This window comes from Theropithecus gelada, chromosome 1, assembly GCF_003255815.1.
Source record: "Theropithecus gelada isolate Dixy chromosome 1, Tgel_1.0, whole genome shotgun sequence".
NCBI classification, from domain to species: Eukaryota; Metazoa; Chordata; class Mammalia; order Primates; family Cercopithecidae; genus Theropithecus; species Theropithecus gelada.
The window spans coordinates 154,718,930-154,733,081 of record NC_037668.1 but is presented as its reverse complement, the minus strand read 5'-3'; the positions used below and the strand labels follow the sequence as shown (position 1 = coordinate 154,733,081).

The 14,152-nt window shown below is 41.8% G+C and overlaps 1 protein-coding gene across 2 annotated transcripts in view; it reads right to left on the bottom strand.

Moving 5' to 3' along the window:
- Positions 1 to 14,152, bottom strand: part of KCNH1 (potassium voltage-gated channel subfamily H member 1) — a 437,701-nt gene that overhangs the window by 225,202 nt on the left and 198,347 nt on the right. For both annotated transcript variants that reach the window (XM_025393409.1, XM_025393400.1), the window contains exon 7: positions 13,161 to 13,590. In XM_025393409.1, coding sequence (XP_025249194.1) covers positions 13,161 to 13,590 — 430 coding nt within the window. The remainder of the gene's footprint in view (positions 1 to 13,160; positions 13,591 to 14,152) is intronic.

Here is a 14,152-nt window from a genome sequence, read left to right as displayed (position 1 = left end):
TAGAGCAGGTACCGCTTTTACCTGATACGATGTGAAGACGTAATTACACGGGCAGAATACGCTCACACTGATGCCATGCTGATCAAATTTATGGATAGCTGGAGGCTAGGGAGGTAATAACCAAGTGAGTACATTAAAGACCAAGATCCTTAAGAATGACACCAAAAGCACAAGCAACAAAAGAGAAAAAATAGAAAAATCAGAATTCATCAAAATGTTAAACTTCTGGCATCAAAGGACACCATCAAAAAAGTGAAAAGGCACTTTCACTTTCTTGCAAATTATGTATCTGACAGATAATCAACCATAAATTTAAAACTATAACTTGGTTAAAGCGATATCCAACCACATGGATGCAAAAAGGCTGAAACTTTTTTATATGAGAGTTCCCAGGAATCACTCAGATAAGAGTGGTAAATGGGAACTCAGGACCATTTCCCAGGGTTATATCTCCAAGTAGTCAGGGTCCAATGGCTCTTCTGAAGTGCCAAGAAATTGTAACCAGTGGGGAAGGACTCACTCTACTGGGAATCACGAAGTTTGGTCCAAAATGCCGATTGCCAAAGCAAAAGATGGTAGAAATGTGATTTCTCCATATGTAGATGCTTGCCAAGAACAAGCTTTGTCTAGGAACATTGGTATAGGGTGCGATTCTGCACGAGGAGAAGGAAAGGGAGAATGCAGTCCCACCCAGTGTCTTCTGGCCCAAGCTCAAATCAGGGTCTATGAAAAAGGACTGGAAAGAAAAAAAAAAAAAAAGGCAAGGTGAATGAAAAAAGCATTCTATTATTGGCAGTATGACGTGATCCTGTTCTGTCCTAATGCCAGGGCTGAGCACAGGTGGAGGAGGACATTTCCCCCACATTGGAGCAAACTACAGAGCGTCTGCATGTGACTGTGGGTGACACAGAAGAAGTAACATCAGCACTCTGATGGAGAAAAATATCCATCCCATTGTAGTTGGGGGTTCACATAGCAATTGAGAAATGATGTGGTATGCATCAGTAGTGGCCAGGGAAGGAGAGCAGATGCTACCAGGTGGAAGAACAAGCAGCTATGGTCACCCAGAGTTACCATGAGATATTACTCTTATCCCTTAAGTCATAAGTTGGGTTCTAATGATCTTTCTGGTAAGCAACAGAAAAAGAAACTGTTTTGTTCCTGCTACTGTGACTCTTTTCCATGTCTATGTTTCCACATTGGTGTAGCCAAGGAAAATGGGGAGAGACATTTGGATAAACATCAAGTCATAGAATTTGTTGCAATAAAAAGCCAACCACAAAGGCACAGGATGGTAGAGGCATGGTTCTTCGTACAACCGAGGAAATGAGTGTGAGGTTCTTCCTAATCTTAACCTCTGTGTCATCACTGGAGTGCTGGTTAATTACCACAGAAAATGAATGGCTAATTATCCATCTGTTCTCACATCATTTCTAAGTGGCTGACACATAGTAGGGTTTTGATAAATATTTGTGGAGGGGAGAGAGAAAGAGAAGCAAAGATGGAAGGCTTAAATCATACATTCAACAATGTGTTCAGAAACTCTTTTGCTCAGAAATCCTGCTTCCCTTTCACTTGTTAAGGTGCTGGATTCCATCCAAGGCTGCCAGCACCTGCATGGGAGCACAGCTCAGTATAATTAAACACCTGACCTTCCCAGGAGGGATGGAATCAAAATGACAGCCAGGGGAGAACCTGTGGCTTCTGCCTGTGCCCCGCCTCTCTGCTTGCAAGACTGGGCCAGATGGGTAGTCCCCAACAGCCCCAATCACTTTGTGTTTTCACTGCAGGGGTGCTGTTAGTCTGTTCTCTGTTAATTTGAACATTTGAGCCAGGCTTCATAGGGACTTCTTAGAGTTCACTATAGTTTCCCCAATGGGTGCATTGAAACTCCCTCACACCAAACTCAGGGATCTTTAAGAAGGGGGCCCAGCCCTCATTTATGTGATCAGGAGGAGGGACAGCCTACGCCCACCCCTGCTCTGGCTCAGCCACCCCCATTCCTGCCCAGACCAGTTCTGTTTCCCATCTCCTTCTGCAAAGGAGGAACAAAGGATCATCCTCTGACCAGGGTCGGCTTTGCAAGCAGGGCATCTGCAGCTCTGCAGAACTCACTGGTGATTTTTCACATATTAGATTTTGTTTTAAAGCCTCTGCTCTTTTTGTTCTTCCTACCAAGACCTCTCTCCTTGCCAAGCTTTCTTGCAGTGATGGTGGGTTTTTATCACCACGTAGCTGTGATTCAGAGCCAGACCTCTAGCTGATGAGAGCTGAAATTATTCTCTCCCATGCATGCAAAGAGCTTCACAATGGGGAAAAGTGAAAATGGAAACATTTTGTGAGTCTGCAAAATCACTGTCAGGTGAGAATTTATGGAGTTGGCTCTAACAGCTTCTCATTCTGCAGTATCCTCATCGGAAGATTTTCTTCTTGATATTTAGTTCTACAAACAAACCCTTATCAAGCTCTTCTTATACAAAGCCTGGGCTGTCCCTATTCTCTGTTACCAGATTTGCATATAACACCTTCTCCCTCCTTTACACACTCATCCAACACCTACCAAAGCCCCTGGTGGAATTGTTGAACCATTCAACCACATTAATGAACAAACAACACACACAAAGGGTAGTTAAAGAAAGGCATTAACATCAACTAGCAGGCCATCTGTGGCCGGACTGAACACTAGGCAGAAACAAAGGTTCTGAAAGGGAAGAATCTTTACCTTCATTTATGCCATTTAATTTGCATCGTTTCCATTTTCAGAAGAAGCAGTCCCAGGACTTAAGTACCTTGCTGACTATTAAGTAGTGCAGCCAAGATCCATACCCACACTTGTCTCTTTTGATCCCAGGGACTTTCTATGCTATATAATTTCAAAAATGGAAGTTTTTCTCCTGACCTAATGGCAGCTGCACATGCAGCTTGACTGGTTTCATTGGCAGTGGAGATGACTTTCACAAATCATCCTTGTTGTCTAGTTAGCCTCCTTTCTGAGTAGCATCAATTCAAAGGGGGCCCGTCCAGAGAAAGGGGCAGTCTTTGATGCCAACAAGCTGACCACTATCATGGGCTGTAGCATCTTCTGTCTAAACAAACTGAGTTATATAACCCAGAAATCCCTGGTGGAGTCCTCCAAGTAAAAAATCAAGTCTGCATCTCAGTGACTTTTCTAAACTGAAGACTACGGGATTGAGATCTGGATGTTAAAATTTCATCAAATTGGACTTACTGCAAAATATTGCAATCCCGGGCTTTTGACACATGGAAAACAGTCAGAAGTGGTCATCAAGCACCAAAAAAAATTTCATCCAATTGGCCTTACTGCAAAATGTTGCAATCCCTGTCTTCTGACGCATAGTAAACAGTCAGAGGTGGTCATCAAGCACCCAAAAAAAAAAAAAAAAAAAAAATCATCCAATTGGCCTTACTGCAAAATGTTGCAATCCCCATCTTTTGACACATGGTAAACAGTCAGAGGTGGTCATCAAGCACTAGCCTACTGTGAAAAGGAGTCTGAGGGGCTGACAAGCCAGAAGACACAGAACAGGTGCTCAGTCCCTTTCTGATCAGCGCATCTTTCTTTCTGCCCACTATTTGGCAGCAAGGGGTTGCCACTGCTTCTTCTGCAGCATTCAGCTCCCAGGTTCCTGCATCAGTGTCCTGCTCATTGCTGTCAGTGACTGGGGTGGCAGCACAGACGGGTGGAAAGACAATGAGATTGGGAGACAGAGATCTGGGTTTGCATTGTGCCTGCACCATTCACAAGAAGGTTGACCAAGGGAAAGAGAATTGACCTCCCTAAGCCTTAGTTTCCTCACCTATAAAACTAGGATAATAACACCTGTGACATAAGTGTTGGGACAGGTGAATAAAGAATGTGTGTAATGTGCTCTGCACACAGTATACGTTCAATCATTCATCATTATTAATACTGCTCTTACTTACCTATCATTGTAAGTGATGCAAATCCTAACCATTATTCACCCGTCAAGTAAAATCTCTCCTCTTTTATGCCACATTCACGTCCATATTACACAAAAGATCACCATCTTCCTAGAAATCTGAAAGCTTATTCCGTGAACACTTAGTGCTTTCCAGCTGCACACGGTTTTCCTACTTGCATTTGTGTAGACTGTAAGTTAACTGTGGAGAAAATATCATATTTTCTCTCTCTTCCTCCATTCATTCTATATTTATTGAGCCCACTGTGGACCATGGATTGGCTCACACAGCCCCTGACCTAAGCAGCTTGAAGTCTGGTTGTGAAAACATCAGCACACGGATGCAACATGATAAATCTTAGAAAAGCCTTAGGTGCCTGGCCCATGGCTCTTCCCAAATAAATGCGGTATATACTGCCTGACCCCTCCTTGACCTCCTCACTAGGGAGACGCCCTGCACATGTGCCCACCAAGCTGTCCTTTCCTTAGTGGAGACTCATCTCATTGACTCATCTGGCTCCCCTACCAGACTCCAAGCAACGGGAGGGCAGAGCTTGTCAGCCGCATTAACTGCTTCATCCTCAGTATGGCACACAGTGCTTGGCACATGACGCACTCAGCTGAACCCAGAGGTACTCAGCTACACTGTTGATTAATTGAGGTTCTGGAGAACTGCAGGTAAATATAACATTTGTTTTCTCAAGGACCATACTTACTGATGTATTTTTAGAAACTATTTCCTGGTGGGCTTTCCTCCTCCCACCAATTTTAAAGAAGGAAAGGAAAATTCTTTTCTCCTCTGTGTGATTTCTCTATAGCTGCCTGTAGTTGTCAGTCTAGCAGTTGAGAGCCACAATAAATGCTTGCCAAAAAGCAGCCGAAGAAGTGTGAAATGTGATTAATCAAGTTCCTCTGCTTAAAGTAGAATACAGACTTTCACCACTCTTTGCCCACCTTCACCCCTTCTGTTCAAGCTTCAAGGACACCCTACAAAGGAATCAGCTTCTGCAATCTACTGACATAACTGCGGCCTGTGGCAACCAGTACCAACTGCTGTCACGGAGATCTGCAAGAGCAAGCATAGCACTGGTTGGGAGTCATGAGCCCGGCTCTGTTTCTCACTAGCTGGGTGACCTTTGACAAATTACTCCACAGATTCTTTATCCATAACATGGGGAGAACATTACTTGCCCTATAGAGTATTGTGAGTTTCAAAGGAGACAACAGACATAGAAGCAAAATATTACTAGAAACAAAGGATTGGATTTTAGCAACATCTCCATATTATAATTGACATTTGAATTAAAATTATATTTTTAAAAAGAAGGAAAGGAATTTTTCAAATAATGTGGGTATCTATAAGCTCAGAACACTGACCCTTATCGGTTGGCATTCCATCATCAAAGCTTCTGAACATCTAAAACTTGTAAATTCCTCTGCCCAGTGCAGTAATCCAACTATGAACAAGGATGATGTCCTCCCACAATACACACAAGATATTTTGTCACCATAATTATAGTTCAAAATAATAGAGATATCTTCCACCCCTCTCCTGCAATCTCTCCACTGCCCTCTTTCTCTCCCTGATTCTTTACCCTGCATCCCCCGACCGCACACACATCACAAAGAACATTTTCTCCTGCCAAATCCCAAAATAATCAAGGAAAGCAACAAGACAAAGGGAATGACTTTGTCAGATGAAACTGAAGTCAAAACCCAGTCCAGCCACCTCTCAAACTGTGACCTTAAGTAAGTTATTTCATGTCTCTGAACTCAGTTTTCTGATCAGCAAAACAGGGATAAGAAAGCCTATTTATAAGAGTTACTGGGTAGTGAAAACTTCCCAGCATGACCTGGCATGTCTTGGGCACTCAGTGCATGACTATTTGTAGTCTTTTCTCCCCTTCTCCAAGGGGATCACTCCTGCTGCTCCTGTTACCATGTCCTGTCCAGTGAAGATCCTGCCAGTCAAGCCTGAACAGTGAAGCCTGGGAGGACCTCCCAACCACACAAAATGACTTCCTACTTAAGGGCTTCCCATAACTTGCTCCGCACTCAGGCCAATTTCTTTTTTAAGAAGCTTTGTATCTAAGGAACCTCACATCCAGATATACTTATATTTAATGACCTGTACTTTAAACACTGTAATGTACCTGATATTTTATGCAAGTTCAATTCTCTTAAAGTAGAGCATACCCAAAGGACTAACAAATAGTTGAGAAACACCATTCTTTGTTGGGTCCTATAATTGTGCTGCAAGAGAAGAAACAGAGGGGCAAGGAGAGAGTTATCATTGTTTAAACACTCTGCATGGAAGCACTAGGCTAGGTATTTTGGTACTTCACATCATTTTGTTTTTGCATCCCCATTTGGTACCTCCATTTTCAGTTAAGGAACCTGCCGAAGGTCAAAGCATTAATCATGGGCAGAGGTGGGCCTGAAAGCCAGAACTGACCGGTTTCAAAATGTAGGCTCTTGCCCACATTACAGCAGCCTAGGAACAAAAGAGAAGAGAAAGAACAAGACGACCCACAAGTCCCACCCTCAGGAAGCTTAGAGCCTCACCAGAGCTGGACCAAATAGCAGGCAAAAAAGATAGCCATGACGTCACAAGAATGTTCACAGAGCAGTGTAAAGTGAATCCAAGTGAATAAACCCAAAATAGGGTCCATCAGTCTAAGGGCATGAAATGACAAAGGGTTATGAACAGGGTGGGAGTAACCAGAGTTTTCTGGAGGAGGGGAGAAAGTGATGTGGAAGACAGAAAATAGTCTAAGGTTATCCAAAATGGGGGCACCCAACTGAAATGCATAGTAGTAGGCAGAACTTTTTTGGAAAAAAAAACAACAGGTTATAGAGAAAAAATCAAGCTGATTGCTGGCTAGAAAAGAACTGTAACGATAAATTGGAAATGAAAGGCTATTTCTCCTGTAACATTCTGAACACTGCCCCATTCCCAAAATAAATATAAACCAAAAATGAAATTAAACAGCATTCTCATGTTCCCGAGAAGGGAGTAGCAATTACTACTTTCTTCTTTTTTCTAATTACAAAAAAGAAAAAGTTAACTAGGAAGAGCAAGAAACAAACACTGTTATTAACAACAATAAATCATGACATCTGAACGTTAAATTTCAAATTTTTCCAAAACGTTGTTATATATTATTATCTCATTTAATTTTCACTTCGGCCAAGTGAGATTGTCAGGAGAGCCTCTTACCTCTAATTCACAAAAATAGAGGATACAGCCCAAAGCACAGAGCAGATCTAAGATTTGAATCAAAGTCTCTCAACTAGAAATATAAGGACAAAGCTCCAACAAGCTCTTCCTGCTGTGGAGGACTAACGTTTCCTAGTATCAATTGACAGAATAGGACTATGAGGAGAAGAAGGAAAGTTGAGGCTGACACTACTGGTCATCCCCCCATATCAATTTTCCTTGTCTATATTATTGTATTTCTACTCAGGCACATGACCACTCAGAATACATACTGTATTTCTATATTTCCCAGCTTCCCTTCCCAGTGTGGCTAGGTTACCAAGTTCCAGTCAATGTGATGTGAACAAAAGTGATAGACAACTTCCTAGTCTTGTTCTCAACAGTAAGGAGTATGACCAGCTTTCCCCTTCCTTTTATTTCTACTTTCTGGAATAAGAACATATGGCTGGGGAAAAAAAAAAAAAAAAAGCCATATGGGATCCCAATATGAAAGTCATGTGTTGAATATAGCAGAGAAACCTGGGTCTCTGATGACTGCAGAGTAGCCAGGCCAACCCTAAACTTTTAGAAAATTTTGTTCATGCCACTTTGGGTCTCTGTCCAACAGCAGAACCCATATCCTACTTTTTTAAAAGTGTTGCCAATAGCACTGAAGCACTGAAGATGCCTTCCAAAATATCAGGGTCTTCTCAATTGCTCTGATTCAAGAAGTCAGTAAACATTTACTAAGAGTCCACCATGTGTCGGAAGTCTCCTAAGAATATCATTACAGCCTCCTGGCAGTTCTGACCCACATGGTTTTAGAAAAATCAGTATGTTGGTACAGAATGTGAAAAGGGATACACAGCAAAAGTGAAACGGAAAGAAACAAGAAATCTTTAAATAAGGTCACGAAGGAGGCAGGGGAAAAGCCCATATTTGAATGCAAGTGACAATCCAAGCTGAAGTGAGGCCACAAAGGATACTGCTGGGCTACAAGTGGGTGAGGTAATGGGGTCAAGTGTTCAGCAGTGCACGTAAGTAGTGTCTCTTCCTCCCAGGCAAGAAGGCAATAGAAGGAAAAACTGGGTGGGCCCAGTTGCTGTCTGGGAGTTTCCAGGCCTGAGGGAGAGGTTACCTAAAGCATTGATCCGGATGGTATCTGGCCCAGTAGAACTAGAAGCAGAGAGGAGAACTGGACCAATGAAATGCTCACGAGAGTCCCTTTAGCTGACACTCAGCTAGAGTTTTAAGGACCTGAAGTGGGAGGAGAACTGGGAAGAGAAATGAATTCAAAGAGACAGGTGGTGTGCAGTGCTGAGGTAGGAGACCAAATATTAGGCTTGGGGGTGGAGAGTGTCTGGAGTAGGAGTACATTGTCTAGACCCCCTACCATTAGCAGACAGAAAGGAAATAGATGTGGCTGACTTAAAATGACAGGATGACAGCAATGACATTATGAGAAGAGAATCAGAAAAGTGCAGAGCCCATATTTAGAAAATGGAAACTATCTCTTTGCCATCAAATTATCCCTGGAGAGCTCCCCCAAACAGGGTCAGGTCCCTAACCTGAGACCTCCCACATAAAAGGACTCTTCCCCTGACAATTATTCTTCCTTTGAGGGATTCCTCAAAGGCCAGGGAAAGGATCAGCCACAGTGAAGACTCCATCTCTAGGTCTTTGTTGCTGGCTGCTGGGCTGACAGGGTCTGTCTCTGTCCTTCCTATCCACCTCCACCACCCATACTGTCAGCTCCTTAAGAGCACCAACTATGGTGTTAAGTCACCAAATCCTTAGCACTTAGCCTGGCATCTGTTGGCACGTGGGGAGACACTCAGTATGTGCCTGTTGAATGGGGGACATTCTCTGCTAGATGTCACACAGAGGGCTGGCATGGCCTTGTGCTTCTCTTGGTATTACCAATGCACAGGAGAGACTATATTAGAGAAAATGAGTCCACTCACCATACCTTATAGTCAGCCCCTGCCAGGGACTACCATAGATCTACACAGGGAAGGCAGGGAAACCAGGGCAGAAGCTGGCTTGCCCCAATCCAGGCCAAGACCCCAGAATGGAAATTAGACATAAAACCAGGCACTTGGAGACACTGTAGATCACCTAAATCCACAGCTAATCACAAAAGCTCATTGTAGTCAACAGTTTTCACACTTCTTAAAGCAATTTCTTCTCAGAACTGAAAAAAGGTAGGCTAGCTTGAAAATATTTAGTTTTCCTGCTGCATGTCATCCTCTGGGGAATTAGCCAAGTTGTAATGAGATGTTCAGATCAGACAGGGGAGATAATAGAAAGCTCGGATAATCTATATTATGGCTAATACACTGCAACAAGATAGCCAAGAAACACTATTACTAAGGCATATAAAATTCAGTGCAAAGAGGAGAAAATCATTAACATACCCAGCACTCCAAAAACCCACTGGCTTTTTGTCTCTTTTTACCCCTTAAGGAGGGCTAGGCCTGACTACCAGAGTGACCTGGTAGTCAGGGAGGGAGACAGCACTGAGCGTTTCATGTAAGTACAGGCTGTGGTCAATGCTCCCCATTCCTAGAGATCCCAAATCTGATGTCAGTCTAATCCCATGAGCTGTACAGGAAGGAGGTCAGTGTATACATGTGTATACACAGGCAAAAAAAAGGTAAAAGAGAACCCTGTAAATCTAGTAAGACATCAGCAGTTGTCCTGAACAAACACTGTTTGGAGTATAAATTTACAAGGATAATTACCAACGCATTACACCAAGTGCAGTAACTTACTTGTTAGCACAATTTGGCAGATGTGTGTCACATGGAAAGTGGAACAGCTGAAACTGTGACAGGTTGCTGAAAAATGGCTGGTTTCCTAAGCACCCAGTCCCCTGAGTCTGTACCATAATCTTGTTCTTAAAATGACAACAACAACAAACAAGCAAAGAAAAAGTTTCCACTGCAGAAACTGCTGGCTTGCTAAAATCTATGAAGTGAATTTTCAGTGCCTAAGTGTGGAGAGACTGTTGGGGTCTGTGTCATTAGACCACGCTACCACCGGAGAGAGATCTGGATCTGAATCCTGTCTCTCCTGTCTACCAGTCCCAGGTTCTTGGGAAAGTGAGTTAACTTCTGTGAGCCTCCATTTCCTTATAAAATGGAGATAATAATCTCTAACATATACCATTGTCATGAGCAGAAAAAATTGTGTGTAGAGTATTTTGTACAGTGTCTGGCAAATAATAAGTGTTCAAGGAAATGGTGTTAAGTAGACTTGCTTAACTAAACATCATCCTTGGCTGCATAATGCAGAGGTGACTACCCATGTATTTTACCTTTTTAAAAAAAGAAGTGGGCTGGGCGTGGTGGCTCACACCTGTAATTCCAGCACTTTGGGAGGCCGAGGAAGGTGGATCACCTGAGGTCAAGAGTTCGAGACCAGTCTGGCCAACATGGTGAAACCCCATCTCTACTAAAAATACAAAAATTAGCCAGGTGTTATGGCACGGGCCTATAAGCCCAGCTACTTGGGAGGCTAAGGCAGGAGAATCACTTGAACCCAAGAGGCAGAGGTTGCAGTGAGCCTATCATACCATTGCACTGCAGCCTGGGCAACAGAGTGAGACTCTGTCTCAAAAAAAAGAGAGAGAGAGAGAAGAGAGAAGAAGAAGAAGAAGGGAGAGAGATAAGAGAGAAGAGAAAGAGAAGAGAGACAGAGAGAGAAAGCGACAGAGAGAAAAAAAGAAAGAGAGAGAGATCACCTGACTCTCAGAAGGTGGGAACAGAAAAGAGGCGGTAATAATTGAAGTTTTCCCTGGAGACTATACCCAAGAAATTGTGCTTTCCACAGATGAATCATTTTGGGAAAAACAAACAAACAAACAAACAAAACCCAACTGCTTATCCTTACTATATGCCACCATGCCACCAGAACTATTTTCTTCCAGGTAAGAAGTTGCAGGGAAATCTCATATTTGAAAGCTTTTTGCGAGTCCATAAAATGGGACCCATTTCCTAAATGACCACTCTTAGCAAATTTTCCGTAATGGATATAACAAGGTATTTCGATTGACAAAGTGGCTCATCTCTCCCTCCCTCTAAGAGAAGGAAATCAAATCATGTCCTAAGCACGGTGCATCTGGTTGTTTATTTTGTGAGCCCCAAGGCTTACAAAAATGCTGTAAGTAAGCACTGCCTAGGAAATACATGCAGTTAAGGCTGAAACAGTTCCAGAAGAGAAAAGATCTTAAATCCTTTTCTGTGACATGAGAAAGCACCTCAAATTCTAATTAAGATGAAGCAATTAGCCACCCACAGATCCTTAACACTGCTTCCCATGGCCAGGCAATCATCTCTATTAAAACCCATTTTAAAGTAAGGAACAAACCCAAAGCTCCATAGGCACATACTTCGCACAAATCAATTACCCCCTTAGACACATTCCTTAAATACTCTCAGGAAAACTCTGCCTGCAGAGAGGGCTTTTATGAAAGGACTCCATCAGACATGATGAGGCTGTTGCAAAAAAGGAGGTACCAAGCAGCAAATGTGACAATTTGAGGTAATAAAACCCACTCACAAAGCGGCATGCTGAATCTCTGGTCAGCTGGACAAAGCAAGGCGGGCTGAAGCCTCAGGTTTCCCTGGGCAGTATAACAATTTGTCAACTCCATCCTAAAGGAGTACATCAAGAGAAACAGTTTCTGCCTACTGAAACAAGAACCCAAGAGTTTTTACGTGTGCTCAGACCTGTCTAAACTGAAGTTGCACCAGAGGACTGTCTTCTCACATCTCAATTTGTCATTGAAGTGCCCACAGGGTGCACTTGGCAGTTTCACAATGAGTCCAATCCACTCAAACTTGTTTGCTTTCTCCATCCCAGTTAGGTCCCTTCCTACATAAGACTCCCTTTAATGAGGGGAATTCATTGTTGTCTGCAGCCACAAGTTGCTTCTACATTCAGCAATAGAACAGCTATACAACGGTCAGTAAGTCAATAAGATCTAAGTATCTTTCTCAAGAACTAAGGTTGTTTCTCAATCCAATAAAGTTACTCCAATAACCTATTACTTCTCAACTGAACAAGAGCCTTTCTTCCCTCTGTGTCTGTGGATTTTTTTTTGAGTTGGAAAATTTCCCATCAAGCAAGACATCAAAAATGTTGATCTAGACCGGCACTGTCCAGATGATTAAATTTAAATTTTTCCTAGGAGCTACTTTTAAAAGGAAAATGAAACAAATTAATTCCAAGAGAATATTTTGCTTAACCGATACATCCCAGAAATATTACCATTTCAATATACAATCAATATAAAACATAATTAATGAGATGTTTTGCATTCATTTTTCATACATTCTTTTTCTCATACTATATTAGACTATGCTGATCTAGAGCTATGTTCAAATTGACATGTAGCAAGATGGATATAGTTAATAATACTGTAATGCCTACAGGAAATTTGCTGGGAGAGCAGATTTCAAGTGCTTTCACCAAAAAAAAGGTAATGATGTAAAGGAATGGATATGTTAATTTGCTTCACTGTCATAATCATTTCACTATATCAAAACATCTCATTGCATACCTTAAATATATACAATTTTTATTAAAAAGAAAAAAATTGACATGAAAAGACTTCCATAACTCACTGTTCTATGAATAGTTTACCAAAGTGTGTATGCAGTAAGGTCTCATTTTAAGTTTATAAAAATCTATATGTATTCAGATATGCAAAGAAAATAGTCTATAAGGGAAGACACCAACAGTATTAGTAGTTATCTCTGAGAGGTAGAATTATGGATAGTCTTTACTTTCTAATTTGCACTCTTTTGTATTTTCTAAATTTTTCTGCAGTAAGCATATACTGCTTTAATTATCAAAGTAACTATAAGCCTAGTCTTTAAAAAAATCTCTCCCTTGTTTTAAGTTATTAGTCCCCTGATCCTGCTGGCACTATAGTCATTGCCCTATTTCCAGCTAACAGAAGAGATGGCCAAACAGCATGACCTTACCACCCCACCCAGCACTGTCATACTTACAGCCAATCATCATAATGGCCACTGCAAAGATCTTCTCAATGTCTGTGGATGGGGCGATGTTCCCAAAGCCCACACTGGTGAGGCTGGTCATTGTGAAATACAACGAGGAGATGTAGACAGAATTCTTGCTGGGACCACCTTCCCACTTCCCTGAGCCAGACCCATTAAACTGGTAAGGAGTGCCAATGTCCATCGCTAGTTGGTACAGCCAGCTGTTGTTGCGGATTGTCTTGGTGTCCTCGTCAAAGATCTCATAGTCCCCAATGCTGTACCAGATGCAGGCCATCCAGTGTGCAGCCAGCCCAAACACACACACCAGCAGGACCAGCACAGCAGCTCCATATTCAATGTAGTGGTCCAGCTTACGGGCCACTCGCCCAAGACGGAGCAGCCGGACAACTTTTAGAGAGCTGAACAGGCTGCTGATGCCCTGGGAGAAGAGGAACACAGCGTCAGGGCCAAAGAACCAAAGATACTACTCTCGTCCCCTCCGCCCCACTTGGGCCATTATTTTAAGCATAGTATATTTCCATGAGATGCAATATTATGCAACCCTTAAAAAAAGTAAAATTAGAATTTTATTCCAAGATGTATGAAATGAAAATTCCCGTTAGCATTTTCTACTTCCATTAAAAAGCAAGTAAGCAAGCAGACAAAACAAATAGAATTAGAATTATATTGTACATAATAAACAAATATATGTGGGCATCTTTCCATATCATTACTTACTTTAAAAAATTTTAAGGGTTGTGTAATATTTCATCTCACAGAAATGAGATATTGCATAATATGAAAAAAGTTTAAGGGTTGCATAACATTGATTTCATATTGCATAACATTTCATCCAAATTATATTGTGCATAAATATGCAAATATATATGTACTGAAAATGGTTGGGAAGTACACCAAAATATTAAGAGGTTATTGCTGCATTAGCAAGTTATGAAATTACAGGTAATTTTATATTTTGTATATATTTTTGTTATATTTAC